The following is a 24,776-nucleotide window of genomic DNA, read 5'->3' as shown; positions in this document are numbered from 1 at the left end:
CCGCCCCCCGGGACTGCCATGGGCACTGCCCCTCCCACTGTCGTGGCCGCCAGGGATACGGAGCGGAAACGGGAGGTAAAGGCATGCGGCTTTCTGGCAAGGAAAGCTGGGCACTGCTCAGCGGCCCGTGCACCTGCGGTCCTGCACCTGTCCTGCCCTGGCCGTGTACCTGCACCTCAGCACCGCGCCAGCTCCTGGAGCTCCAGATCAACCAAGGGCAGGTGGGGCCCAGAATTAACTACGATTAAGTGTGTGCCCCAGATGAGCAGGAACTCACCAAAGACATTAAGTTGTGACAGAGAAAAATAAAGCAAGCTGCACGTCTGTCACTTCTGTGTACTCAGAGGTATGTCTACTGCACAGATAAGTAAACTTGCACACGGTTATCATAATCTCCTCCTGCTCTCACAGGGATGCTTGGGGGACAGATAACAGTTCACTCACCTTACAAGTCCTAACTTGTAAGGGCCTGACATCTAACAGAACCTCAAGGTATGCTCTTGATTCAACAGCACCACCCCCCACTTGGCTTTGAAACACAGTCCCCAGGGATTCAAGACCAGGGCGGACGCCGCGGGAAGAAGCCTCTGTCAGAGGGGCGCTCCTGCAGCAAGGTGTCCCCGTGCCCCGGGTCAGCCTCCGGCTCCTTCTTAATTAGGAACTGAAGGCAGAGGGAGCCCCGCTGCCCGCAGACTGTCTTTACTGCAACCCAAAGCGAACTCTACCCCAATCAGAACCAGAGTTGCAGCTCGCAAGCCCTGAGGAAATCAGCGAGGGAAAAGCTGATGGGAGACAGAGGCCGCAGGCTGCGGGATCCCTGCCCAGGGCTCTCTCTGCAGACAGCTTCCATCAGGGGCCGCTCGCTCAAGGACCCGCAGGGACTACATCAGTATGAGAAATGACACAGGCCCAGACAATGCCATCACACAGGATTATAGACTCGGGATTCCCAGATTACCTCACTTTTCTAAAGATCTCTATGATTTATATGAACTCTCTCAATTTTTAAATACGGGTAAAAATAATTTATTTTTTCCTCTAATCCTGCAGCCCGAATAAGAGCCCAGGGTGGGCACAGGCTCTGGGGGCGCTCACCGAGGGGGAGGGGGACATCCCGGCCCAGCTCCCTGCGTGGCCCCAGCAGCTGGGAGGCGGCTGCGGAAGCCATGAGGGTATAGAGTGTTCGTCCACCACCCCCCAAACACATCCCATCAAGCAGCTCCCAGCACAAAATAAACATGTTTATCTTCTCCTTGCACAATGAGGACCGTGAAAACTAAATCCATGGGAAGAAAACCAGGAACAAGTAGCAAGTAGGTCCCGAACAGTCGGTGAACGTTTCTAGCAAATGCAAAAATGCCAGGTGTCAGTGACACAGCCTGCTCTACGCAGACTCCGGCAGGAAGCAGGGACTCCTCGGGATGGGGTGGGCAACAAGGAAGTTCACTGAGTCCAGTCAGTGCGGAGGGGGCTTCCAGAATGAAGCCATGAGCTGCTCCACAGACCTGCCCTTCGGGGAGACCATCCTAACTGGTGAAAAGTAGCCTCAAAATCCCACAACCACCAAACGACTCTGTGTGTTTTCCTAAGAGCATACAACAAACTGGGAAAACCTTCTTCAAGAAAACCTACTAAGTCTTGGTAAGAAGAAGACTTGCTCCCCGTCCCTGGGCCCATCGAGAGCTACACTGTGTCACAGGGGTGGGCCACCTGCGTGTCTCCTGCAGAAACTCTACTCCAGGTAAGAGCAGCAGCGACCAGACCTCCCTTTCTCCATCCAGCCGCCACGTCCGGTGTGCATGTCCCTGCTGTGCCTGGCTGAGGACACCGGGCCCTGACTGCCCTCCCCTCAGGGCACTCGCAGGGCAGAGGCTCTATGCTACGAGAGGCAGGCCGGCATTAGAGGCTGTCCCCCCTCCCAGGGCCCCGCTCTAATGCTGAGGTGCCAGTCCAAGAGGAATGAGACACGGTCCCTGCCCTAGCTCCAGAGCCGCGGGAACTCTTCCCAGGTGCAGGGGATACAGGCCATTAGCACAGAGAACTCCAAGCACGCTCTGTGGGAACGGATTTTTTTTTTTTTTTTTTAACAGAGCATGGGGAAGCTCAAGTCTAAGAGCACCTGGCTTCTTAGAGGTGTGTCATGTGAAGATGAAATCATATCCAACCTACTCCTGCCTCCCCCACCTGCCCCATATCCCCACCTGCCCCTCCTATCCCCGCCTCCCCATCCCGCCCCCCTGTACTCCACACACCTGCCCCCTATCCCCACCTGCCCCGTTCCATCCCCACCTACCCCATCCTATCCCATAGTAGTAGAGATGCTTGCTGTCCTCTGAGCCAAAGACCTTGATCACCATGCTGTAGAGATGCAACCCTTCCACCAGCATCCAGGCAAAGGCACTCAGGAAGAAGTAGTGCAGGAGCACGGCCAGCACCTGGCAGGGGACCTGGGAGCGAAGACACACAAGCGGACATCGCTCTGGCGGTTCCTGCGTCCAATTCCGGAACATCTGCTGCTCACGTGCCCTCATTTCCCGGCGAAGCAGAGCGGGGCGGGGTCCTCCCCCCCCCCCCCCGGTTTAGGGTTGGGGCGGGTGACTCCCGCACAGCGATTGGTTCAGGAGAGAGCGGGCGATCAGGCGCGGCCAATCAGCATAAACACGAGCGTGCAGCACGATTGGCTGGAGGTGGACACGTGAGCAGACCGGCCAATGGGGTGGGCTCTGGGGAATGGGCGGAGCCATCCGGCAGCCAGCGCGCGAGCCTGGGGCTTGTCAGCCACGTGGGCCGGCGGCTATGAGCAGGCACCCGAGCTGGACCAGCAACCCCGACCGGCTTAGGCCGCAGCAGGGGTGCCCCGATCCCATGCCCGTGTCCACAGAGGCCGGGAAGGGGGCAGAATGATGGGAGGAGGGATATAAATTTATATACTACCTTCAAATAATAAAAATAAGGAGAAAAAAGTAAAAGAATTGAAGACAGAAATGGCATGATTATGTCGGGCGCTCCAAGCTCTGTTTTCACAGTGCTCCCCAATCAGCTCATTCTTAGGACAACATCGTGTGCTCTGCACCTGGTTTCCAGGGACGCGGCTGGAGGTCCCTAATCTGCCCCCACATGCGCATCAGAGGCAAGTATCAAGCATGCGCAGCTCGCGTCTCTACGTCCCAAGGGGAGCACCGTCTGCCCACCAGCCGCTCTGGGACCGACACCCACGGCCACTCTATGTCTGCCGCAAAGCTCCTGCCACCTGTCATTATGGGCAAATTGCTGTAACCACCTCCCACATCTCTAAGCAGGAGATTAGGACTGCACAGCCTGGGCCTTTCTCGAGGATTAGAGGGCTGGTCTGCGTCAGCTCTCCACATCATGCCCCCCACGCCGCCAGGACCCTAGAGGGAGGAGGAGGGCCCTAGGGGGAGGAGAAGCTCATCTTCCCTACTGAGCCCATGGGGAGCAGAGAGCCCAGCCCAGGCCTGCCTTCTCCGCTTCTCCTAGACAAGCCCCTGCTCTATCCGGGGGATGCAGTCTGAGTTCTGAAGAAACCAGCAGAAGGTGCCAGCCTGGGTGACATCAGAAGGATGAGGGAGGGACCGAGGGGGCCTACTCACTGTGCCAGGCTTGAAGCTGAAGCTGATGAGCAGAAGGATCTGGGCCACAAGGACAGCAAAGGACAGGTTGGCATGGATATGGTAGCGCTGGTTCCGGATGGTGCTGACCGAGCTGAGGGCAGAGATGTAGGGGTGAGGCCCCGGCCCGGCCCAGCCCCAGCTGCTCCCTATCACTCCCCCGAGGGCTGCCAAACAGGCCTTTAGGAAGCCCACCTAGATGCGGTCACTTCCCACTGTGAAACCTCAGTGGCTCCCTATTGCTCTTAGAAACCAGCCAGCTCCTTCCACGGGCCTCAGGGCTGCACAGCCTGGCCCCTGCTCTGACCCAGTTCATTCCTTGCTCCTACTCCCGCTCACAGTGCCCTCTTCCAGCTCTCAAACACCCAGCCCTCTCCGGGCTCAGATTTGCACCAGCCACACCTGCCAGGTCTGCCCCTGGGGAGGACTTCCTGCCAGGAAAGTAGCTCCACCTCATCTCCCTTGGCCGGGGAGCGTGTGCTCCTGCTCCTGGGCACTGGGCTTCTTGAGCAAAGCCAAGGGATGACGGAACCAAAGAACGAATGTCCCAGCTCAACACGGGCCCCGGCTCCTCCTGCCGGCCTTGGATGCCACTGCCCTGGCCTCCCCGTGTTCCCAGCGCTCTGGGAAGCTGAGAGCCTCTCCCTGCTGATGATGTTGATGCTGCAGCTGCCGGCCCGGGGACGCCGTGGTCACAGTCGGGCCAGGGGCAGGTGTCCTGAGGGAGCCAGGGCAGGCGAGGAGGGATACTGGGCTCCCCGAGGAACCCCTGGAGCATCACCCGCCTGCAGAGCAGGTGGGGGAGACAGGCTCCCAAGCAGCCCCAGAGGGAGGAGCCCCCCCCGCCTCGTGTGTGAGGCCAATGGCCCTGAGCAGCGGCCAGGGTGTCATCACCAAAGCGCCTTCCTGCCTCCCCAGGGGCTGACACCAGGGCCCCCTATGGAGCCGCGGCTTTGCTACCTTGGGGGAGGAGGTCCTCAGTTCTGGCTCTCAGGAGTCCAAGGGCCAGAAAGTCTGTGGGCTGGAGACCCTCCCAGAACTTTCGAGCTTCACTGAGAGCAGGGTGCCCTCCAATCCCGTAGCCCCTCTTGCCTCCCTCCTCCCTCCTCTCTAGCACCCCCAAACCCTCCCTGCACCCTGGATCTCAAAATGAAAAGTAACTCTGGAACAGCTGTCCAACTGTAATGCACAATGACCAGACATTTGCCACCTCATGACCACAAATGCCAGAGGGAAATCAAAGTGGGGCAGGCGGCGCTGACATTTACACGAGGGTGGCAGACCTCCCTGGACACGGAGGGGGCAGAGCAGAGGATGACTCACGAGAGCATGGCGAAGGTGACCAGCGTGAGCACCAGGCAGACCACGGACAGGGAGCAGCCGATGTAAGAGATGGACGAGAGCGCCACCTGCTGTCCTTGTGTGAGCTGCGTGGGAGGCAGAGCAGAGGGGTCAGCGCGGGTCTTGCGGCGACAGGGCTCCCATTGGAAAGGGCCCCAGGGGCTGGTCCCAGCGCTCACGTGCTGGTGACCACCAGGTCCTGCGTCTCCCCCAGATGCCCTGTTAACGCCACCAACACAGGTCCGTCCAGTCCCATGGCATCGGCCCTTGGGTCTCTCTGGAAATACTCCACCCAAATCACCCCACCAATGCCTCCAATTCCTCTGCCCATCCAGCCTCTGCCCTGCAAAGGCCTAACCCCTGCCCTCCCAACCCGTCCTGCCCCCACTGCCGAGCTGTACCCCATGCCTCCTGGTCTACACTGCAGCATCCAGGGCTGATGAAGCCCCTGACCTCAGAGCCATAATGCCCACAGAGTCCCAGCGGATGACCCAGGTGGGGTGTGACTGCTTGCTGAGGACCCCACGGACTTATGCAGCTACGGAGCTTAGAGCAGCGCCAGGGAGACGAGACATGCCCTCTGCGAGTCTGTGTGGGGGTGGCTATTACCCCTGATATCAAGTAGTGCGTAACGAACTTGGTAAATGAACGGTAAACAAATCGGATGCAAAGCCACAGAGGATGGTGCCACGGGCCACGGAGGAGGGTGACACGGGCCACGGCACACCTAGCAACACGACCCCAAACGGTGGCTCCCTCGGCCCAAGGAGCCGGAGCCTCGGGTCAGGCTCACTTGCCCCTGGGCTCCAAAACGCTCTGTGCTCCCTAAGTCGCTCCCGGGAGACCAGCTTCCCAGTGCCTGTCCCTGCAGGAGGTCCTGCTGTGCTTCCTGTGGTGGATTTGGCTCTGTCTGTATCACAGACCCAGCTGAAGCCCCCTCCCCCTCGCCGATGTCCATCCACGCTGGACACCAGACATCAAGGTCCCTCCAACCTCAGCCTCGACACCGCGGGGCCTCGGCCTCCGCTCGTCAGGACCTAATCGGGAATAAAAGGAGGCAAGTCCTAGGATGTAAGAGGGCTGCCGGGAGGGCTGCAGGCCCAGGAGGCCCCAATTCCGGGGACTGTAAGTGGATCGTGCAGAGCAATTTGGGAGCCAGCGGGACTGCGCCTGAAGACGGACAACTTAATGGGTTTTACTTCTTCCAGATCTGTGACTCACTGCTGGTCAACTGACTCCCCAGGGGCTACGAAACACTTTAGAGCCGTGATGGAATGGAGGTGGGGAAGAAGCCTGGACCCGCAGCCCCAGATGCAGGAGGGGGCGAGCCCTCATTAGTCACCTCCTGTTTACCCACGTGGGTTCCCTAGGTGGGCAGAACGTGTGGGGACCAGTGTGTTCCCGCAGCTACATTCTCAGCCACATCCCAGGATCTGGACCCCAAACTTCTCCCCCCGCTCCCAGCAGATGGGCAGGCCGGAGGTGTTCCGATCCATCAGACACCCTAGGGAGGCGAACAGAGCCAACTGCCCGTGCCACACGGCCTCAGACTCTTGTTCCCGCAACATGTTGTTAGCAAATCCCCCGTGGAGTGACGTCTCCGGTGTCAGACACGGTTAGGGAAACCACATTCTCTGTCCCCACAAAGACTTCAGGTGGATATGAGCAGTGCAAGTCTTCTGAGAAATCCTGCGGGTCCACCCAAAATATTTAGCTATGTTTAACTCATCACTTCTCCAACTCTCAGGGAGGGGGGCAACTCCCGACACCTGCAGAGATGGTTCTGGACGTGCTCTTTCAGAGGAGAAGGTGCTAATTTCCAGAAGCTGGGAATAAAACTGAATACGCAACACTAATACTGAACAGGGAAGGTCCCCTTTCTTGCTGTCACAGGCAACTGAAGTCTCACTGTCACCATTAGGGGCACCTGGGTGGCTCAGTCGGTTAAGCGTCTGACTCCGTCTCGGCTCAGGTCACGATCTCACGGTTCGTGAGTTCAAGTCCTGCATCAGGGTCTGTGCTGACAGCGTGGAGCCCGCTTGGGATTCTTTCTCTCTCCCTCTCTCTGCCTCCTCTTCTCTGTCTCTCTCAAAATAAATAAACTTCCAAAAAAAAAAAAAGAAAAGAAAGTGTCACTGTCACCGTCACAACTAGCTCTGCCTGGAGATGTGGACAAGCATCAGATTCCAGAGTTTACGGACATCCCGGACTCTCAGCTCTTCGCAGGAACTAAGGGCCACCTCTGTGGCACCTGCCACATGGAAATGAATTTAAACAACCACGGAAATACGAGCAAGTGAAGGGTGACCCCAGTGCCTGGCTCTGTGACGCCCTCTCCCCCTTCTGGCCCCGAGCCAAGTCCACACGAATCTCCACACCGCGGGGCCCCAGCTCTTCCCCGCCCCACTGCCACCTAGATCTTTCTGCCAGAGAGCTGGTGAGCTCCCGTTAATGGATCTCTTGCTGTGTCACGACCCAGAGCTCTGAGAACACTGGTGTCCAGAGGCGTCTGCTGAAGGCTGGGGGTGGGGGAAAGTCTCCAGCTTCACCCCCCTCACCGGCCCCCCACGAAAGACTTCCTTAACCTACATCAGCCTGCATACGCATCTTGTGGACACAGCAGGAACGTGCCCCTCCACTTGCTGACTGAGGGGGCTCCGGGGCTCTAGTGTGGGCCGGTTCGCGGCGCGGAGCAGAAGCTTCCGGTGTGCGTGCCGCGGCCCGTCGGCCACACGCACCGAAACCCGCCTGTTTTCTGCCGGCCGCTCAGCCTGGAGCTTCTGATACACAGAGTCCAGCCCTGGCCCCACACCCACACCTGCCCAACCCGCCGCCAGCCCTCACTGGGCGCCTGCTGGGTGCGCACAGGGAGTCCTGATGGCAGCCCAGCAGGAGGGCAGCAGGGGAAAGGGCACAGCCAGTGAGAGGCGGTGGGCCTGTGCCTCCGGGTGCAACAGGCATGCGTTAAGCACCACCGTGTGCCCAGCACGGAGCTCACACGCAGCGGGGAAGCAGACAAAGGTACGAGTGAATGACTAAGGTCGGTCGTTCCGAGCTTGGATGAGGCCCGATGGAAACAAACCGGGGCCACGGCGCAGGCGCCTGGAGAGCGCAGTGAGGGGTGGCAGCTCTCACCCCCCCTCCCCGCCTCCGATCTGAGGGTCCCTGGGGCCCCTCCCCCGCCCTCAGAGGCCGCCCATTGCCCAGTGCTGCTGGTTCCCCTGCTAACCCGAGCCGAGCCCGTCCTCTCTCAGTTTCCAGAGCCTCCACCTTCTCCTCCCTCCAGCTTCTCCCCGCCCCCCACTGCATCCAGGCCCCCTCGGTCAGGTCTCCCCCAGGCAGGACACTGCCCCGGCCACTGCCCCAGATGAGACCCAGATTCCTTCCCTCGCCCTGCATCTCCGGCTCACCACCTGGTTGCTCCATCGGGAGGGTCCAGACAGGAGAGCAGGGCCCTCCCGGGATTTGGTAGACGGGCTTTGGCGTGGGAAGTGGGTCCCAAGGGGGTGGGGAACCCTAGAAAAGCAGAGGAATGACGGCGAGGCACCCCGGAGGACAGCCACAGCCCCAACGCCGTGGGGCAGGAAGGTCAAGGGGAGGAGGGGACAGGAGCAGAGCCCGGCGGACGCCATAGCAGACCTGCCCGCGGAAGGGGCCCAGCGAGGCCGGGCGCACCCGGCAGACCGCAGTGTGCCTGTCTCCCTTCGGCTACACCCGGGGGGAAGCCAGTTGTCAAGGGAACCGAGGCCGAGCGGGGCAGAGGACAAATGGGGAACCAGCAGCCCCTCACCGGGGCCCCTCACGGCTCCTGACCCGCGCGGTTTCCTCCGCCTCCACGGCCCGCCCCAGCTCTGCCCCAACGTCCTGTCTCCCGGCTGCCAGAAGCCAGCTCCCAGGAGCCTCTGGCCCCCCGCTGAGCCACACACCTTCGTTCAGCCTGGGCCCAGTACGAGCACGTGGCTCCAGGGGCGGCCGTGTTTGGTGACGGTCCCGGGGCTTCGCCAGCTGTACCTGTGCCGACTGCACGCCAGCCGGCACCCCCTGCAGAGTCCAGGCTGCGGGTTCAAGCCCGCAGCCCTGAGGACAGCAGAAATGAGCTCCTTGGCTGGCTGAGGGGCAGTCCCGGGGGCCGGATCGGGGATTCCTCGGGCGCGAACCCAGTGGCATCTCCCCACACACACCCCCACCCCCGTGCACAGAGAGGGGGCTCCTGTGTCTTTAAAAACACTTGTGACTTGCCTTCCTCAAGCTACCTACCTCATTAAAGGACCCCAGCCCCTGAGGCTGACGGTCGGGCTGGGAGGCTGCCGGCCCCCAAGATGCTGACAGAAACTGTGTGATCACCAGCTTTATACGTGCCGGGGGGGGGGGGGCGGGGGGCTTCAACATTGCTGCAAAGCCTGTACATTCTGTCGGGGGAGGCGTGTGCCCGGGGAGACGGGGACCCAGCCCAGCAGCCACCAGACCCTCCCTGCAGGAGGTGGGCTGGAGCGGGCCCCACCAACGGTAGCTTCGAACACCTGTGCCGATATACATCTGCACACAGCTGGATTCGGGGATCCACCGTAGGGACGCACCCGCGAACAGTCAGTAACGTCAGCAGAGGCCAAGGGCTGTGGACGCCTGAACGTCTACCCACGGAGGCCGGGGGAGACCGGGGGCAATCCTGCCACGGTCAAGACCCGTGAGGCGGGTCGGCACACCGAGGCACAGCCTCCAAGGTGTGCAGAGCGAGCTCCCCTCCGCGGCAAGAACAGAGGGCCACATGCTCCTGCCTCCCGCGGGGAGAAGAGCCAGCCTCGTGCTCACCCTCTGCTCTCTGTACCGTGGCATCCTCCCGGCCCGTGTTTCACCTTTACGACACGAAGCATCCGTGCTCTCCTGTCCCGGCTCTCCGTCACAGGCCTAGGAAGAGGCCTCAGGCTCCTGCAGGGCCCCTGGCTCCCAGGCGGCCCCTCTCCGCCTGGGCTCCCCCGACGGTGCAGAGTCAGGACGCCTCTGACGAGAAGCGGTGGACGTGTCCGGGCTCCCCCACCACAGCAGCACAGCTCCGGCCCTCAGCTCAGCCTGGCGGCCCGGAGCCAACCGCCTGACCGCACCGAGCCCTTGGCCTCTGGGTCCCTCACGTCAGACCCTCCTGGACAGGGGCGCTGCTGCTCCCCATGGCTCGTCACCCTGCGTCCCCGCTCCCGGCCACCGCCCTCGGCCTTAGCCTGAGGAGTACAAGGGTCCCGAGGCCACTGTCGGCCTCCCTCTGTGGGGCAGCTCCAGCCCCCACGCGGCACCCGAGCAGAGGCCTCTTCCAGAGGCGTCTCCGGTAAAGGAAGCAATTCCTTCCTCTAACGGTAGCAACCTGGGTCTGGCGGGAGGAGGGAGGAGAATGAAATGTGGCAGGAGGGGCCTGACTCCAGTGAGGCCCGTGGCCAGGACTGCAGGCCTGGCTGGCACAAGGGCCGGCTCCCGGCAGCACCCAGCCAGCTGCCGCCTCCACAGCATGGTCCTTCTCCCTCGGGTTCCTTCCCGCCTCTGGGGCCTGCTTCCACACATCCCAGGTGAGCATGGGGGCCTCCTTGTGTGACAGGGGTCCTGGGGGGAGGGATGGGGCTGCAGGCAACATGCTGGCCCCAGAGAGGCAGCCAGGCCACCAGAGTGGGGAGCCGAGGAGGGAGCCGGGCAGGCAGGAGATGGAAGGGAGCAGGGGAGGGTGGGAAGGGGTGGGAGGGGCAGGGGAGGGTGGGAAGGGGTGGGAGGGGGCAGGGGAGGGTGGGAAGGGGTGGGAGGGGGCAGGGGAGGGGCGGGAGGGGCAGGGGAGAGAGAGCCAGGGGCCTGGGGGGTGCAGGGAGGGCCATCAATAGGGAGACAGGTCCCCCAGCATCCCCCAGGGTCCCCCAGGGCCATCCCTCAAAAGAATGAAGAACGGGGAGGCTCCGTGCTGACACCAGCCGCACACAGCCCACTCCTGCTCCCCCAGGACGCCTCCAGGCTCCTCAGCCACCTGGTCACCCCGGGGCACCCTCACACTCCCTTGGAAGTCACTGTCACCTCAGTTAGGCTGATGCTTGGGGCTCAGTTCTTGGGGCCGGGTGCTCAGAACTCAGTGCTCAGGGCTGGGCACGATCCCCAGCACAGCTCCATGGAGAGAGGAACCCACGTCACAGACGGGGAGGCCGAGGCTCGGAGCAGGCACTGGCCGCAGGCCGAGCTGGCTGACCAGGAGCCAGAGCAGGGCCCCTGCTGACCGCACCCCGGTGAGGGGGGGCAGAGCCACACAACAGGAGGTGCTCCCACGGGTAAGTAACATGCGCACACGGGGACCGCCCGACCAAGGGGCCGGCTTCCCGATGGTGAACCGTGCCCACCTCCGCCCACACATCTGAGCGCCTGCACGGCCGCTCTTGACAGGCCCACCGGGACCACAAGTACAGCTCCGAGAGCAGGCGTGTTAGCCCCAGTGCGGCCGCGTCGTTAGGTCCTCACGCTACAGCCACCCGCGTCCTCCCTGGCGGCCAGGCCAGAGCCCTCGAGTGGCTTCAGGCAGCTGCATCTGGCGGGTGGCCGCCAAGCACGGGTCCTGTAACCGTGGGGCCCGAGTGCAGAGAGCCTGAGGGGAGATGAGACCCCTGCACACCCACGCACGCACACACACACTCGCCCGCCAGCACACGTGCACACACACACATGCACCAGCCCACACGCACGCACATGTACACACCCTCACCCGTGCGCACGCACACACGCCCTGCAGCTCCCGCCTCAGGCGGCGTGGTGTGCCCCAGCGGTGCCCTTCCTTCCCCACCCTGCGGCCAGATTTAGAAATGCCCAGAAAAGCCTGGAGTTTGCTTCGGGACACGGGTTCCTCTGAGTCACAGACCACAGACCCCGACGGCTCCCGAGAGGCTTTTCGCACAAACTGGCAAGGCCACCTGGGAGCTTGCGTACATCATAACCAAGTGCAACTGTCCTTCCAAAAAGAAATACCTTTACCTTCCGCTTTTTTCCAAAAGCCCCGTTTAGTGCATATGTCACTTCCTCTCCCAGGAAAGCGTGAGAGAGACTTTGCTGTCTTTCGAGAAGCAGAAGGGCCGTGCGAACCACGAGGAGGAGCAGAGAGGTTGAGCCCCAGGCACGGGGAGGGCGGCAAAGCGGAGCCGGGGAGGGGCAGCAGCGGCTTGTCAGGAAGCTCCGGGCGCACAGACTTTTTGTTTTTTGAAGAAAACCAAAATCAAAAATTTTAGATAATTTCTCGGACTCTCGAAATACTGACAACGGGCTAAAGGAGGAAGGCCCACCGGCCGGCCGCCAGACCGGGGCTGGGGTTTGCGGCTCCGCCTCAAAGATCTGCTCCTTCACTGCGACGACCCCCCATCCGCAGCTCCGGGACAGCTGACCCACTGGAGGAGCCAAGGGGTGGGCAAGGGGGCCTCTGGGCATCCGCCAGCTCAGGGACTGTGCCCACCACTACCCTGCCACGGGGGCAGCCTCGGTGGGGCCGCCCATCACCGTGCAGACAACCAGACTGTCCCCCCGGAACGTGCACCTCGGGTGGGGGGCCTGGAAACAGGTGGGACTGGCTGGTCCCCACGTCAGCCCCTCCTCCTCCGCCAAATCCTGCCAGTTCCGATTCCCCTTCCTAAGGATTCATCTCTGAGCCGGCTACTGCGGCCCCACCCCTTCCTGGGTCCTGGCTGGGCCAGCCACGCGGCACCCACCACAGCAGGGCCCGGCTCCCCCCCGTCCCCGGTGCCTCTGCTGGCCGGTCCCGAAAGGTGACCAGTCCGGCGCCCGTCTACCTCCCCTTGAACGTGGCGAACAGGTCCGTGTGCCCAAGCCGTTATGGCAGCACGAGTCAGGCTTACTATTGATGCGGCCACACTTGGCATCGGGGGACACGGCTTCCCGGTCTCCCTAAGCTCCTCTCCCGCGGAACGGACCCATTCTTCCACATGCTGCTCACACCACGCGGCCTCTGCCTCGCGCCAGGCTCCAACCAAGCCACTGGGTGTCAGGAGGAGGGAAGCCCCGCACCCACGAGCAGGCCTTGCCTACGGCCTCTTCCGGCTGCTGATTTTCTTATTCAATCACGTTCCCTAATTCCTCACAGATGCACACACAGGGGCTTAGCACACGGGCTGGGACTGCGGTCCAGCGTCTCCCAACCCCGACAGCCCAGAAGGCACTTCTGTACCTTTCTTCCGATCACACAGCGAGACATCACTTCACGTCGCTGAGCGCGTGCACGGGGACCTCACACGACTTTATAAAGAGGAGACATTTGGGCGCTACTCTGCACCCTGCCCTTTGCACATAACGATGCCGTGGAAGTCCCTCCAGGCCAGCCGGTCCCTCCAACTCACTCTCACAGCTGCACGTCCATCCTTGGTGGAGTCCTTGTCCTGCTGACAGAGGAGCGGAGGTGGGCCGTCCTCCTTGGCGTAGAGGTATCGGGACCTGTGCGCTCCTTGGCATTAGGTTAACACTTCTGTTATTCTGTTCCCTCCACTACAGACGAGGCTGTGAATGCTCTGACTTTACGTGTTATCTTATTTCCTCATTCTTTGAATTCTACGACATAGATTCTCACAGGTGTACTGAAAGTCTCGGTCTGTTCTGGGGTCTGTTCCGCGTATCTGCTTTCCTGGGCTTATGTCGACACCAAGTTATTTTGGCCACTAGGCTTCACAGGGGTCCACTCTGCCGTGCAAAGTCTCTCCTGTTCTTCTCCTTAATTTTCTTGGCTATTCGCGGAAACTACCGTTCCAAAATTAACCTGAAGATAATTTTATCCAATAGTGTAAAAAAAAAAAAAAATCTAATTTCTTGGGATTCTTGGCGAAAGTGACTTTTGGGAGGTGCCTGGCATCACGACTCATGATGAACGTGGCCCCAGATCTACAGGTGGGGCTATTCCCCAGCCCCGTCCGAAGTGTACTTAGCTCGGGAAGTGCTGGGGCTGAGTTTTTGGGATTCACGTTTACAACAAAGTCACCCATTCTTGTCCGCCGTCGGAGGAGGTATAAACTGGTACAGGATCCCCCGAGAGCAGCGTAAGTGCCCCCAGGTCCCCCTGCCAGGAAGTCATCCTAGAGAAGAGTGTACGGACGGTGCCCTGCTGGGCTGCAGCGAAGAACCAAGGACGGGAAGCCAGCTTGGAGCCCATCAGCAGGTGACCGGCCGAGGGCCCTCCGAGCCCGGGCTCCTGATGTGCAGCAGGTGCGGCAAGGACGAAGCGGACGTGTGGGCACACGTGGGGACACACTGCCCACGGGAGAGACGGCCCTGAGCCCGTGTGGGGTGCACACACGCGGGGGGAGAGGGGAACATTTCCGGGAGGAGGGGAGACGCTGGAACAGGTGTGGCTTTGCAGGAGCAGCATCAGGAGACCAGGAGACAGATGGGGTGACACTGCCTTCCTTTTTGCCGCCTGATCGTCGAGAACACACACGTGTATCGGCTATCATATTAACTAAATGATTCCTAATAGAAGAACGTAAGGTCCAACGGAGTGACAGCCACCAAAGCCAGCCACAGCCAGGGTGACCAGTGCTCTGGGCCAGAAGGATCCCCGCAAACCAGCCACCCGGGGACCGTGCCGGGGTGTCTAGGACGTTGACTCTGCACGATCAGCAATCAGTGGGAGGGCATCCGGGCCTGCTTCCCGCTCGCCATGGTGCCCCCGCCGGGGTCCTGCTGACGAACAGGTGGGGGCCCCACGGAGAAGAGCGAGCAGAGCGAGGCCTGGAACATCCCTCGGGGTCCCGGCCCCGCTGCCCCAGGCGCCACGTGGAGGGGGGTTCACGGGAGGGGTGCGGCCCAGGGAGACACGCAGAGGGAAGGTGGTGAGCTCCCAGGAGAGACCCTGGACCAAGACCCAGCCCGGGAGGGGCTCAGGAAGACAGAAGAAAGCCAGTCCCGCTGTTCTTACTAAATTAGCTGCCACAGATTTGGCATCTAGTGTGATAACTGCCTTTATGTTTTAACGTTCCTGAGAATGTTCATTTTTAGCACGGATAATTATGAATCATTTTCAAATCAACCTTTCCCGGCAATGAGTAGATACGATTTGCTTCCACGAAGACACCCACAGACTGTCCAAATCTGGTGTCACCTACATTGAGTGGTGACAGATTTGTATCATAAATGCTCTGTGACTGGCTTTTCTAGCTGACTGGACTGGCTGACTTCCTGTCCCACCAACATCCCAGAGCCGGCTTCCTGCCTGCGCCCGCCTGTCCGCCAGCGGCCTTTCCAGGGGGCAGGGCCCCGGCTTTAGGATCGTGCCCCAGTCACCTTGGGCAAGTCCCCGAGGCCCTCACCTGTGACGGGAGGACAGCAGCTCCCCTGGAGACAGAGAGCAGGCTGTGGCCGGGGTGCCCGCCGGGCACCTGTCCCGTCCACACCAGCGCTCGCTCACGGCCTGCTCCCCACTCCCATTTTCCCTGACTTCGGTTACCTCTCTGCCCCCAACACTTGAGTCTGCAGCTCTGGCTTTGAGCCTGGCACCCGTCCCGAGAGCCACCCAGCCCTGCCTCTGTGCACAAGCCTCGTACCTGCTCCGTCCCCACAGGCTCCTGCGGCCGTGCCCTCCTCCCTGAGGCCGCCCACACGCACCAGCTTCTCAGGGAGGCCCTGCGGGCTGCCCTCTTCCAAACAGCACCCTCCCCAACCCCACGTGGTTTCCACGTCGTCCTCGTCACCACAGGACAGAGCGCGCTTTCAAGTGTGGAGCGTCTGCGTCCCCACTAAAGATCCCAAGCACCGTGACAGTCCCAGGGCTGTGTTCCCCAGGCCCAGAGCAATGCCTTGAAAGCCTGGGGTCGTCACCTCGAATCCAGTAATTTCTTGTTGGATGAATGAGTGAGCTCAGCCCAGCCCCCTGCCTGGGCCTCACTGTCTCCACTTGTAAATGAGGGGACCTGGCCGCAGCACCCTGGGACCTTCCCCGCCCTACAGACACAAACGTTCTGAGCCTGGGGCCTCCCCCCTCCGGAACAGCTAAGGCGGGTCGCTGACTTCCACGTGGGACCCACAGGGACATGGCGGAGCCATGCAGGCTGAGGCCCTGGTAAGACAGGAGAGGAGAAGGGCACATCCCCCAGGGAGAAATGCAGGCACGGCTCCCACAGCCTGCCCCCTGGTGAGGGGTGTTTGTGGGCACAGGACACCGGGAAGGGTGGAGTGTCCCAGGGTGCCTCCTGCAGCCCAGGGAGCTGAGGCCCCCTCTGCACTTCAGGGAGTTCTGGAACTTTCCATTCCACCCCACCTCACTGGCCCCACCTCACTGGCCCCGGCCCACCTCCCTTACCTCCCGGCTGCTGATGGGGCAGAGCCAGAGTCCATGCCCTGACTCAGGCAGCACAGGGCAGAGATTGGGGGATGGGAGAGAAAGCGGGTGAGAGAGAGCCCCAGGGGCCAGGGGGTGACAGAGGGCCCGGGGGACAGGGACCAGAAGGGAAGGGGGTGCCCAGCACCTGAGGGGCGGCTGCTGCCCACACGTCACTCCCACTGGGACGGCCTGGGGGTCACACCTGCCCGAACACAGATATACCGCGCGGGGCACCAGGCGCACACAAGCCCGTGACAGCATCGCCCAGCAAAGCTCTGCATGTTCTGAAGGACACCTGAAAGCAGTCGCCAGTCCCCTTCCACGTGTGCCTAAGGGACTCCCCTCTGGAGCCTCTATAAGCAACTCACAGTCCGGACACAAAATCCATGGCACGTCCTGCAAAGGCAGGAGCCCTTCCTGTGCTCGTCACCTCCGCCCAGAGCCCCCCGAGCCCCCTCCTGCACCCCGAGCCCCCTCCCGCCTGCTGCATCTACACTCGTTGTGCCGCGGCCTGGGGCATTCTTCTCCCCCGGCCCCTCCTGACCACACGATCAAAAGGCCTTCCCACCCCCACGCGCGTCATCCACGTCACTTCCTTACCTGTCCTTCTCACTAGCACACAAACCCCTCAAGAGCGAACTCGCACCGTTCCTCTAGTTTACAGCCAAACCCCCAGGGCAGGTGCACGTGCAGTGGTCACGGACGAGGAGCCAGCCTTTAGGTGGCGACCCGGGGTTGCGAGAAGTGACGCCAGGCCAAACGAGACTTCCACAGTCCTGCGCGCATCAGGTTCCCACCAGTGCCCCGTGGACCGGATGTGCCGGTCGTGGCACTGGGCGCAGCGGGCCCCAATAGCGGAGTGGGCCCTCCAGGCCCCAGTTCACTCTCCAGGCACGGCACAGGGGCCTGAGGGCTCCGGGCACCTGCCCCGATGAGCGGTGGCGGGGGGGGGGGGGGGGGGGCCGTGTGCCGAGCGGGGACGGTGCACGGCTGTGCGGGAGGAGGGAGCCTCTGCTCGGCCCAGCATCACCAAACCCGCTGACTCTTCAAGAGGAGCCAGACAGTCAAAGCTGTAAGTCAGAGTTTTCAATTTCCAAAACACAGTCTGGGATAAACAAAACATGTCTGTACAGGTGCCTGGTTTTCCGAGGGCCTGAGGACCGATCCCTGTCTCCTCCCCATCCTCCTGCCCGCACACAGAAATTCAGTCTCCTTTGGGGTCTGGAAGCCAATGAAGTCATTCACACACAGGAGTCAGGGACTGATAACAGTTCAGAAGAGCCTATCCTGAGGCAGCTGCATTTTTAAAGAGCACTTTTTTTGTCTTCTAAACGTTGCATGCCTTAAACCAATAACATGACGTCTAGCTCCTAGGGCTGACTGTGCGGTCTGGCAGGAGATAAAGATTAAATATTCTGAAGCAGAGAAACCCAACCAGGAGGGCCTTCCTCCACCCTTGACCTGAGTCTCCAGGGAAGGTCATGTCTCCAGTGAGAGAGGAGGACAGCAGAAGGTTCTGGATGTCCCCTTCCCCACCACAGCACCTGCTAACCCTGGAGCTGGAAGTCAGGTCTGGAAAGAGTCCAGAGCTCCGCCCGCAGCCCCCCTCTTATCCCAGGGCAGAAACGCTCAGAGGACACAGTGCATATGTGCACCTGTGTGTCACCACCTGACACCTTCTCTGGATGCTCGTGCGCCCTGGTTACAGCCGAGGACGTCCCCGTGCTGCACTGGACACACCCCGACTCTCCCACAGCACAGGCTTCTCAGCCCGGTGACCGAAGGCAGAGAATGCTGGCACACCTGTCCTCCCACCTGCACACAGGTCTTCCAGAAGGACCTGGGGTCTGCACAGGTGCTGCCTTAGGAAGCTTGCAGCAAAGCTTTGTTTCCTTTTGTTCTGTCTGCCAGAGAAGCAGAGCTTCCCAAATGTCCCTAATCACAGGGTCTCCCTGACGAGTGGAGGCTGCCGTCCACCCCGCTGTGGCGGAAATCCCCCGCCCGAGACTCTGGCAGGTAAATCGCCCCAGCCGCCCGCGGCCTGGGGTAGGAAGGGCACTTGCTCGGGTCCGGGCACCCGGGCGCCTGGCTCTTACCTCCAGCGGGACCACTTGCATCAGGATGGCGAAGTTGGTGAGGTGAGTGCAGCGGCAGACGGAGTAGCTGAGGTTCCCTTCCGCGAGCACGCAGCCCTGGTTGGACCAGACCCCTTCTCCGGAGCTGGGGACACAGGAGAGAGGGGCAGCCGGCTGAGGGAGTGGACGTGCCGGTGCTGGCCGGGCGGCACAGGAACGAGGGACAGGAGGGCAAGGAACCTCCCGGCCGACACACTCCCGAGGCCCCTGGCCCACGGCCCAGAAAAATAAGATGTGCTCGTCCTGGACCTGGCAGTCCCACCTGCAGAGAGCTCCGAGGGGACACACGTGAGCCCAGAGGACACACCCAGGGGTCCTCGCCGAGTGATGCCACAGAACATTAAAGCAGCCCCGTGGCCGCCATGGGGCGCTGGGTGAGCAAAGTGTGTGGCTCACACAGAGGTGACAAAATGCAGCACGTCGGTCAGGGACGTGTATCAACGTGGGTAAAACACGAGCCCTAACGCATCGCGTGCACGAGGTGCAGTCGGGGCACGCGGAGCGTGAAGCAGAAGAGATCGTATGTTCTCCATGAACGTGGGCCTAACTTACACGTGAATTATTGAGAACATCCCAGACTGGTGACCTCCCGAGAGAGGATGAGACACAGCAGCCAAAGGGATGTTGGTTTTTTCACAACATTTTACTTTTTTAGAGATCAATGTATTGACCTGGGACTCGTAACCCTTCTTAAAGTGACTGCAAGCAAACCATGATTATTCCTTCTTATGGTGACGATATCAGCGATGATGATTTTCTTCAGTACATCTCTTTGTACTTTTTAACTCTCAAGATGATGTTTCCATGGTTCCTCCCAAAATGACAACTTTGACTCATGGACAAAGACAGATCTTTGCTTCGGCCAAAGGTGGGGTCCTTGGGGAAAGCTTTCCTAAAGATGAACAAAGTAGCAGATGGGAGTTTCTCTTTGTTTTACGTTCAGTTTTAGTGGCACTGTCAGCCGTGGATGCAGCAGATGAGAAACGAGGCCACCCCGGAGGGGCCCACGTCCCTTAGGGAAGCACGCCCTGGTGGCATTTTCACTGCCACCCCACACAAACGTAGTCCGGGTGAGGCTCTGCCACAGAAGCCGAGGGTGGGGCAGGAAAGGGTCACGGGGCATCTCCGGGTGGGGACAGCGGCTTCAGAGGCACTTTCTGGGATGCACAGTCCACTCTGCACACGGAGGTGGGGCACCCAGCAGAGGCCAGAGAGCACTGTCAGTCGGAGGCCCTAAGGCCCTGCCTCGTAGCCTGATGCTCCCGGGACCTCGAGGACAGCCAGCCAGGCCGGCAGCTGGGCTCCATGTGGCTCCTCTGTCCCTCTACGAAGCACATAGATGCCACACTCCCATGAGAGGCTGGCCTGGAACCAGCAGACGCTGGGCCACATGAGCAGGGTCACGGGGATGGACAGTGTGCCCCTCTGTACACAGAACAGCACTGGGATCTAAAAACCACGGGAGTCACATCCTCCCAGATGGAGCCACAAAGGCGTGACGACACCTGCATCGGCCAGGGCAGCCGAGCCCTACGCAGCACCTCCTCTCTCGAGTGACACCCACTTCCCAGGGACACCCACAGAAAGGCGGGCTCCCCAGCCACGCATGAAGGACCTGCCTCGGGCGCCGGGCCCAGTGACACCAAGGACCTGCACGACCCTGTGACCTGGGACGCCGGGGTCTACGCACAAAACGCCCACTCACTGGCATGCATGGCTAAAACGTGGGACAAATGTAACAAGATCCCACACGGCAGTTAAGAGCGATGTGGGCAGACCACAGCCCAAACTGTGGTGGGATGGGACACGGAACATGGATTGGAATGAGACCACGGATTTCCTTTGAGCATACGTTTAACTCATGCACCAGTCACGGAGAAAACACACTCCTGAGTCTCAGCATCGTGGCTGCTGTGAGGGAGCAGGAGGGGTCAGGAAGGTAAGAAGGTCCCCAGGGAAGCCTGCTTGGAATAACGTGCTGATATCATGCCTATATCACTTCCTAACGTCTAGAAAGAAGTGACCAGAATTCTCAGCGCTGGGTGAACATCTTTCATAGGTAAAATGGAACAAATACATTTGGAGACGAACAGGAAGCGGTAGCAGACTTGCGCTACGTAAGGAGTTCGAAGGATATGACGCCAGACAGAAACTTCCATCCGCGCACAGAGTCAGAATAGCGTGAAAACAGACGTTTTCACGTGAAGGAAAACATGTAATTGTTGTGTTCTTATTTCCAGTGGCTCCAGAAGGTCACTAATCTGATGTGTCTGCAGTGGAGAGTGTGTGACAAGAACAGCACCCGTCAGGAACAGACGCTTGTAAAGGAAACAAGGGGCATCCGCCAACACTGACCACATGCTGGGTCATGAAGCAAGTTCTACAAATTTGAAAGGACTGAAGTTAAAAAAAAAAAAAAAAAAATAATGTTTTCAGATCATAAAAAAAAAAATCAATTAGAAATCAACAGCAGAAAGATCTCTGGAAAATCCCCAAGCAGCTGGACCAAACAACACACTTGAAAGCAACATGTGGCTTGAAGAAGAAGTCACAAGAAAGGTTAGAAAACATGTTTCGCCTAATGAAACAGAGCAACGTGCCAACACCATGGACACAGCCAACTCCGCGCTCACAGGAAAATTCACAGCACGAAACATTTGCATCAGGGAAGAGTCGAGGCCTCAACCAATGACTGAAGCCCACACTCCCGGAAGTTAGACAGTAAAGGGCAAACGAATCCCACGGCAAGAGGATGAGAAGAGACCATGTCAACAAAATCGAGAATGAAAATGCAAGAGGGGAGAACACTGCAAACCAACGGCGGTGCCTTTGAGAATGATCCATAGGACCGATAAACCTCTCGTGCGAGCGGCCGAGAAGGCGCGGGGAGCTGCAGATGGCAGGCGCCAGCTGAGGAAGCGGCGAGGGGACAAGGACACAGACCGCCTGACGTGCACTCAGGCTGCGAGGGGACACCGCGAACTACTCCGTGCACGCACTTTAAACATGGTCCGGACACGTTCTTCAAAAAAGTAGCTGCCAAAACACAGAGGACACGTGGCCCGAATGGTTCTGTGCCAACTAGAGACGCGTGACGCGTGCTTCAAAAAGCCTGCCAACAACAAGAACTAAGGCTCAGACGGCCCCGTGGTGAATTCGATCAAATGCTGCAGAAGAAACAAGACCAGTTCGACCTACACTGTCCGGAACGAACCCTTTACAATGGTACGGTCACCCTGCTACCAAACCCAAAGGCTTGACGAGAAAAGGAGACTACGGATCAATTTCCCCCACGAACACGGACACAGAAGTCCTCGACACGGCTAGCAGATGACACTCGACGACCTGTGAACGAACAAGGCACCCGGGCAAGCGGGCTTCCTCCCCGGGACGCAAAGCAGGCCAGCGGGCAGCTTCACTCACGCTGCCCAGAAGCGGCCCGCGGACAGGAGGGAGCCAGGGAGGGGCCGCCCGGCAGGAAATGACCACAGGGGGCTGTTCACACACACGACGACGCGGGTGTCCTCATGCTAACGGAAGGAAGCCGGACTCCACGGGCTACGCACACAGCGGTTCCGTCCCCGCGGCGTTCTTGCGGACGCAGAACCGTGTTGGTGCAAGACAAATCGGCGGCTGCAGGAGCTGGAGTCCGGGGACGAGTGACAAGGGGGCACACAGACGGGGCAGGGGCTGGGCCCGTTCTGCATCCTGACCCCCACGGTCACTCGTCTGTGAAAACTCAAGAGCCGTGTGACAGAGGTGTGGCCGTTTCTGCACGTGCACTTCTGCTGACAAAGAACACGTGGGGACGGGGACGGCGGACGCCCACACCACGCCGGCGGTGTGGGGATCGAGGGCAGAGCAGGAGGGGACAGGCGTTCTTCGACATCGTCCGTGACGGTGGATCCCGGGACACCCACGCAGGCACAGAGAAGGGCGCCCCTGGCCTGCGCTCCAGCTCACCGAGCTCCAGCAGGGCTGAGGTGCGAAAGTGCACCCCAGTGTGGGCCGTGAAGGCCTGGGAGGCCTGCACGCCAGCCGGGGAAGAGCTGCTTGCCCAGCGCCCCCCGCCCCCCCTCCCCCCCCCCCCCCCACCGGCCCGTGCGGCACAGCCGAGGGCGACGGACCCTTCTCAGGCCGCGGTGGCGCCCTGGCTGCACTGGCTGCCCGGGCTTTCAGGGCGGAGCCCTGCTAAGTCCCACGTGGTCCCCGAGAACACCTGCACCAGTGCCTCCTTCTTGTCTTGCCCTGCGTCCCGAGGCGTTTCCAGCATTTACGGACAACGCTACCGTGTTGCCTCCAGAAGGGTGACCCGGACCATAACCTGGACGCGGTGCGCCCACCCGCACCTGCTCCCCCCCCCCCCCGGGGGTACCCCCCCTCTCCTCTTCCACTCTCCCGCCAATCTCACACCCCTCCCCTCCCCCTCCCCTCCCCTGTGCTCCCCCCACCCCTGCTCTCCCAACACCACGTTCCTCCCCCCTGCCCACCCGGTGCTCCCCTCCCTGCTCTCTCCTACACCCTCCCCCTCCCTTCCCGCTCCCCCCGCACCCCCCTCCAGTCCTTGCCGTGGCCCCAAGCAGGCAGTACCTGAAGTCCAGGAAGGCACAATACAGGAAGACCTGGTTGCTGCTGTTGGTGGCCTCGCTGCGCTGCCGGCGGGACTGAAACGAAAAGATGGGTATCTTCATGAGGCCGCTGGACAAGCCAGGCTCCTAGCACTGAGCTGAGCACTGCGCCCCAGCCCACGGGAGACCTTGGGGTGGTGCCACAAGAGGCCACCCACCCTCCAGCTCAACCCCGTCGTGGTCACAGAGGCCACGGCATCGGCCACCTCACACCCCCTCCTCTCCTTCGCCCACACCAGCCCAGAAGCCAGGGCCCCGCCCCAGGGCCTCTGTACTTGCCGCGTCCTCCCTTGAGAGTGCTCTTCCCCCCCGATGATACATGGTCTCCCGCAGGTCTGTGCCACCTGGTCACCCCAGAGGGACTTTCCTGCCCAGTCGAAACGGTACCAACCCCTGCACTGTCCACCCCTTCCTCAGCAGATTACGTATTCACTCATTTGTTTGCGTGCTGTCTTCCCCACCAGGAAGTCTGTCCTGTGCCCCGCTGGCCAGCTGGCTCTTACCACGGGCTGGTTGAATGAGGACAGAGGAACGAGCAGACCAGATCAACCTGGGGCTCTCGTTCTCCCCCAAGAGAGAAAATGCCAGCCCTGGACCTTTCCTGGATGCCAGCTGGGGCACTTGGCCGCAGCGGCTCTGCCCAAAACGGATCGCGGGGGGTCCGCCCAGAACCGCCACCGGGAAGCTCCGGAAGCGGGAGCGCGGCAGGAAGCCAGGGCCGCTCCGGACTCACGGTGTCTCACAGAGTCCCAGTCGGTACCTCTCACGTGGTCGCCCGCCACTCACCCCGTCATCTCATCCACCAGCGCTGCTCACGAGACCCCGCCTGGTTGAGGGGCCGTGTGGGCCGGTGTGGGAGCCAGCGTGGGAGCCAGCGTGGGAGCCAGCATGGGAACCAGCGTGGGAACCAGCGTGGGCCAGCGTGGGAGCCAGTGTGGGTCAGCGTGGGCCAGCGTGGGAACCAGCACGGGAGCCAGCCTGCTGCGGGAGAGGTGAGCGACAGGGCGGCTCCCTCGCCATCCCGGCTCCAGACGGGACCTAAGTTCCTCTTTCCTGGTGCCAAGATGTGCCTGCAGCAGCCCTGACGGGTGCCCTCTGGACCCGCCGCAAAAACCAGAGGGTCATCTGTCATCGGCTGCATGCCAGAACCATGGCTGATGGTCCCCGAGCGCACAACAGAGTTACGTGTTGCCATTTATTACTGATATCTTGGCAAAACGGAATCTTCACTCCTTTTGTTTCTCTCTAGTACTAGCATTATCTTAACGCCTTGTTGTCTGTGCCTGGAAATTCCGTAGACCCCTCCTGCCCAGGACCGTGGCCGGTTCCTCCAACTGCTCACACCTTCACCGCCTAGAGACGCCCCCGCCACCGTCCCTTTTCTAGTTCACCTTTTACACGGCATTCAACACCACCAGAAACGTGCTTGGTTACTGCCTGTGCGTCACCTGTGTTCCTCCACGACAGTGAGGCCTCCCAGGGCAGGGATGCCTGCTGCCCCCCGGGGTCGGCACTGCCACACGGGCAGGAGTGCCCGAGGGGGTGTCCAGCCACAGCCCGGTCCACTGCGCTGGGCTGCATCAGAAACCGACAGGCCATCCTCTCTCCGAGCACCTGCCACGTCAGGGCAGAGGGGCTGGTACCAGGGAAATGAGTTGAGCAGACCAAACCCTAAGAGAAAGCGGAGGGGCCAAGCCACGCAACGGCAGAGCCAAGGGAG

General features: G+C 60.8%; 1 protein-coding gene and 2 long non-coding RNA genes across 4 annotated transcripts in view; 2 read left to right on the top strand and 1 right to left on the bottom strand.

Moving 5' to 3' along the window:
- The window catches only part of ADGRD1 (adhesion G protein-coupled receptor D1), a 123,067-nt gene that overhangs the window by 20,901 nt on the left and 77,390 nt on the right, over nt 1-24,776 (bottom strand). For both annotated transcript variants that reach the window (XM_040444124.1, XM_040444125.1), the window contains 5 exons: nt 23,019-23,092; nt 18,390-18,513; nt 4,953-5,056; nt 3,612-3,723; nt 2,294-2,447 (listed from right to left, as the gene is read on the bottom strand). In XM_040444124.1, the coding sequence (XP_040300058.1) occupies nt 2,294-2,447; nt 3,612-3,723; nt 4,953-5,056; nt 18,390-18,513; nt 23,019-23,092 (568 nt within the window). The remainder of the gene's footprint in view (nt 1-2,293; nt 2,448-3,611; nt 3,724-4,952; nt 5,057-18,389; nt 18,514-23,018; nt 23,093-24,776) is intronic.
- On the top strand, nt 811-2,473 carry LOC121010447 (uncharacterized). The gene is made up of 3 exons (XR_005781166.1): nt 811-1,741; nt 2,091-2,133; nt 2,365-2,473. It is a non-coding gene; the product is annotated as an uncharacterized LOC121010447 (long non-coding RNA).
- LOC121010448 (uncharacterized) lies at nt 10,794-13,761 on the top strand. The gene is made up of 2 exons (XR_005781167.1): nt 10,794-11,260; nt 13,072-13,761. It is a non-coding gene; the product is annotated as an uncharacterized LOC121010448 (long non-coding RNA).

Source organism: Herpailurus yagouaroundi, unplaced genomic scaffold, assembly GCF_014898765.1.
Source record: "Herpailurus yagouaroundi ecotype Mexico unplaced genomic scaffold, PumYag 191, whole genome shotgun sequence".
In the NCBI taxonomy this organism is placed as follows: Eukaryota; Metazoa; Chordata; class Mammalia; order Carnivora; family Felidae; genus Herpailurus; species Herpailurus yagouaroundi.
This window is presented reverse-complemented; position numbering and strand designations above follow the sequence as displayed.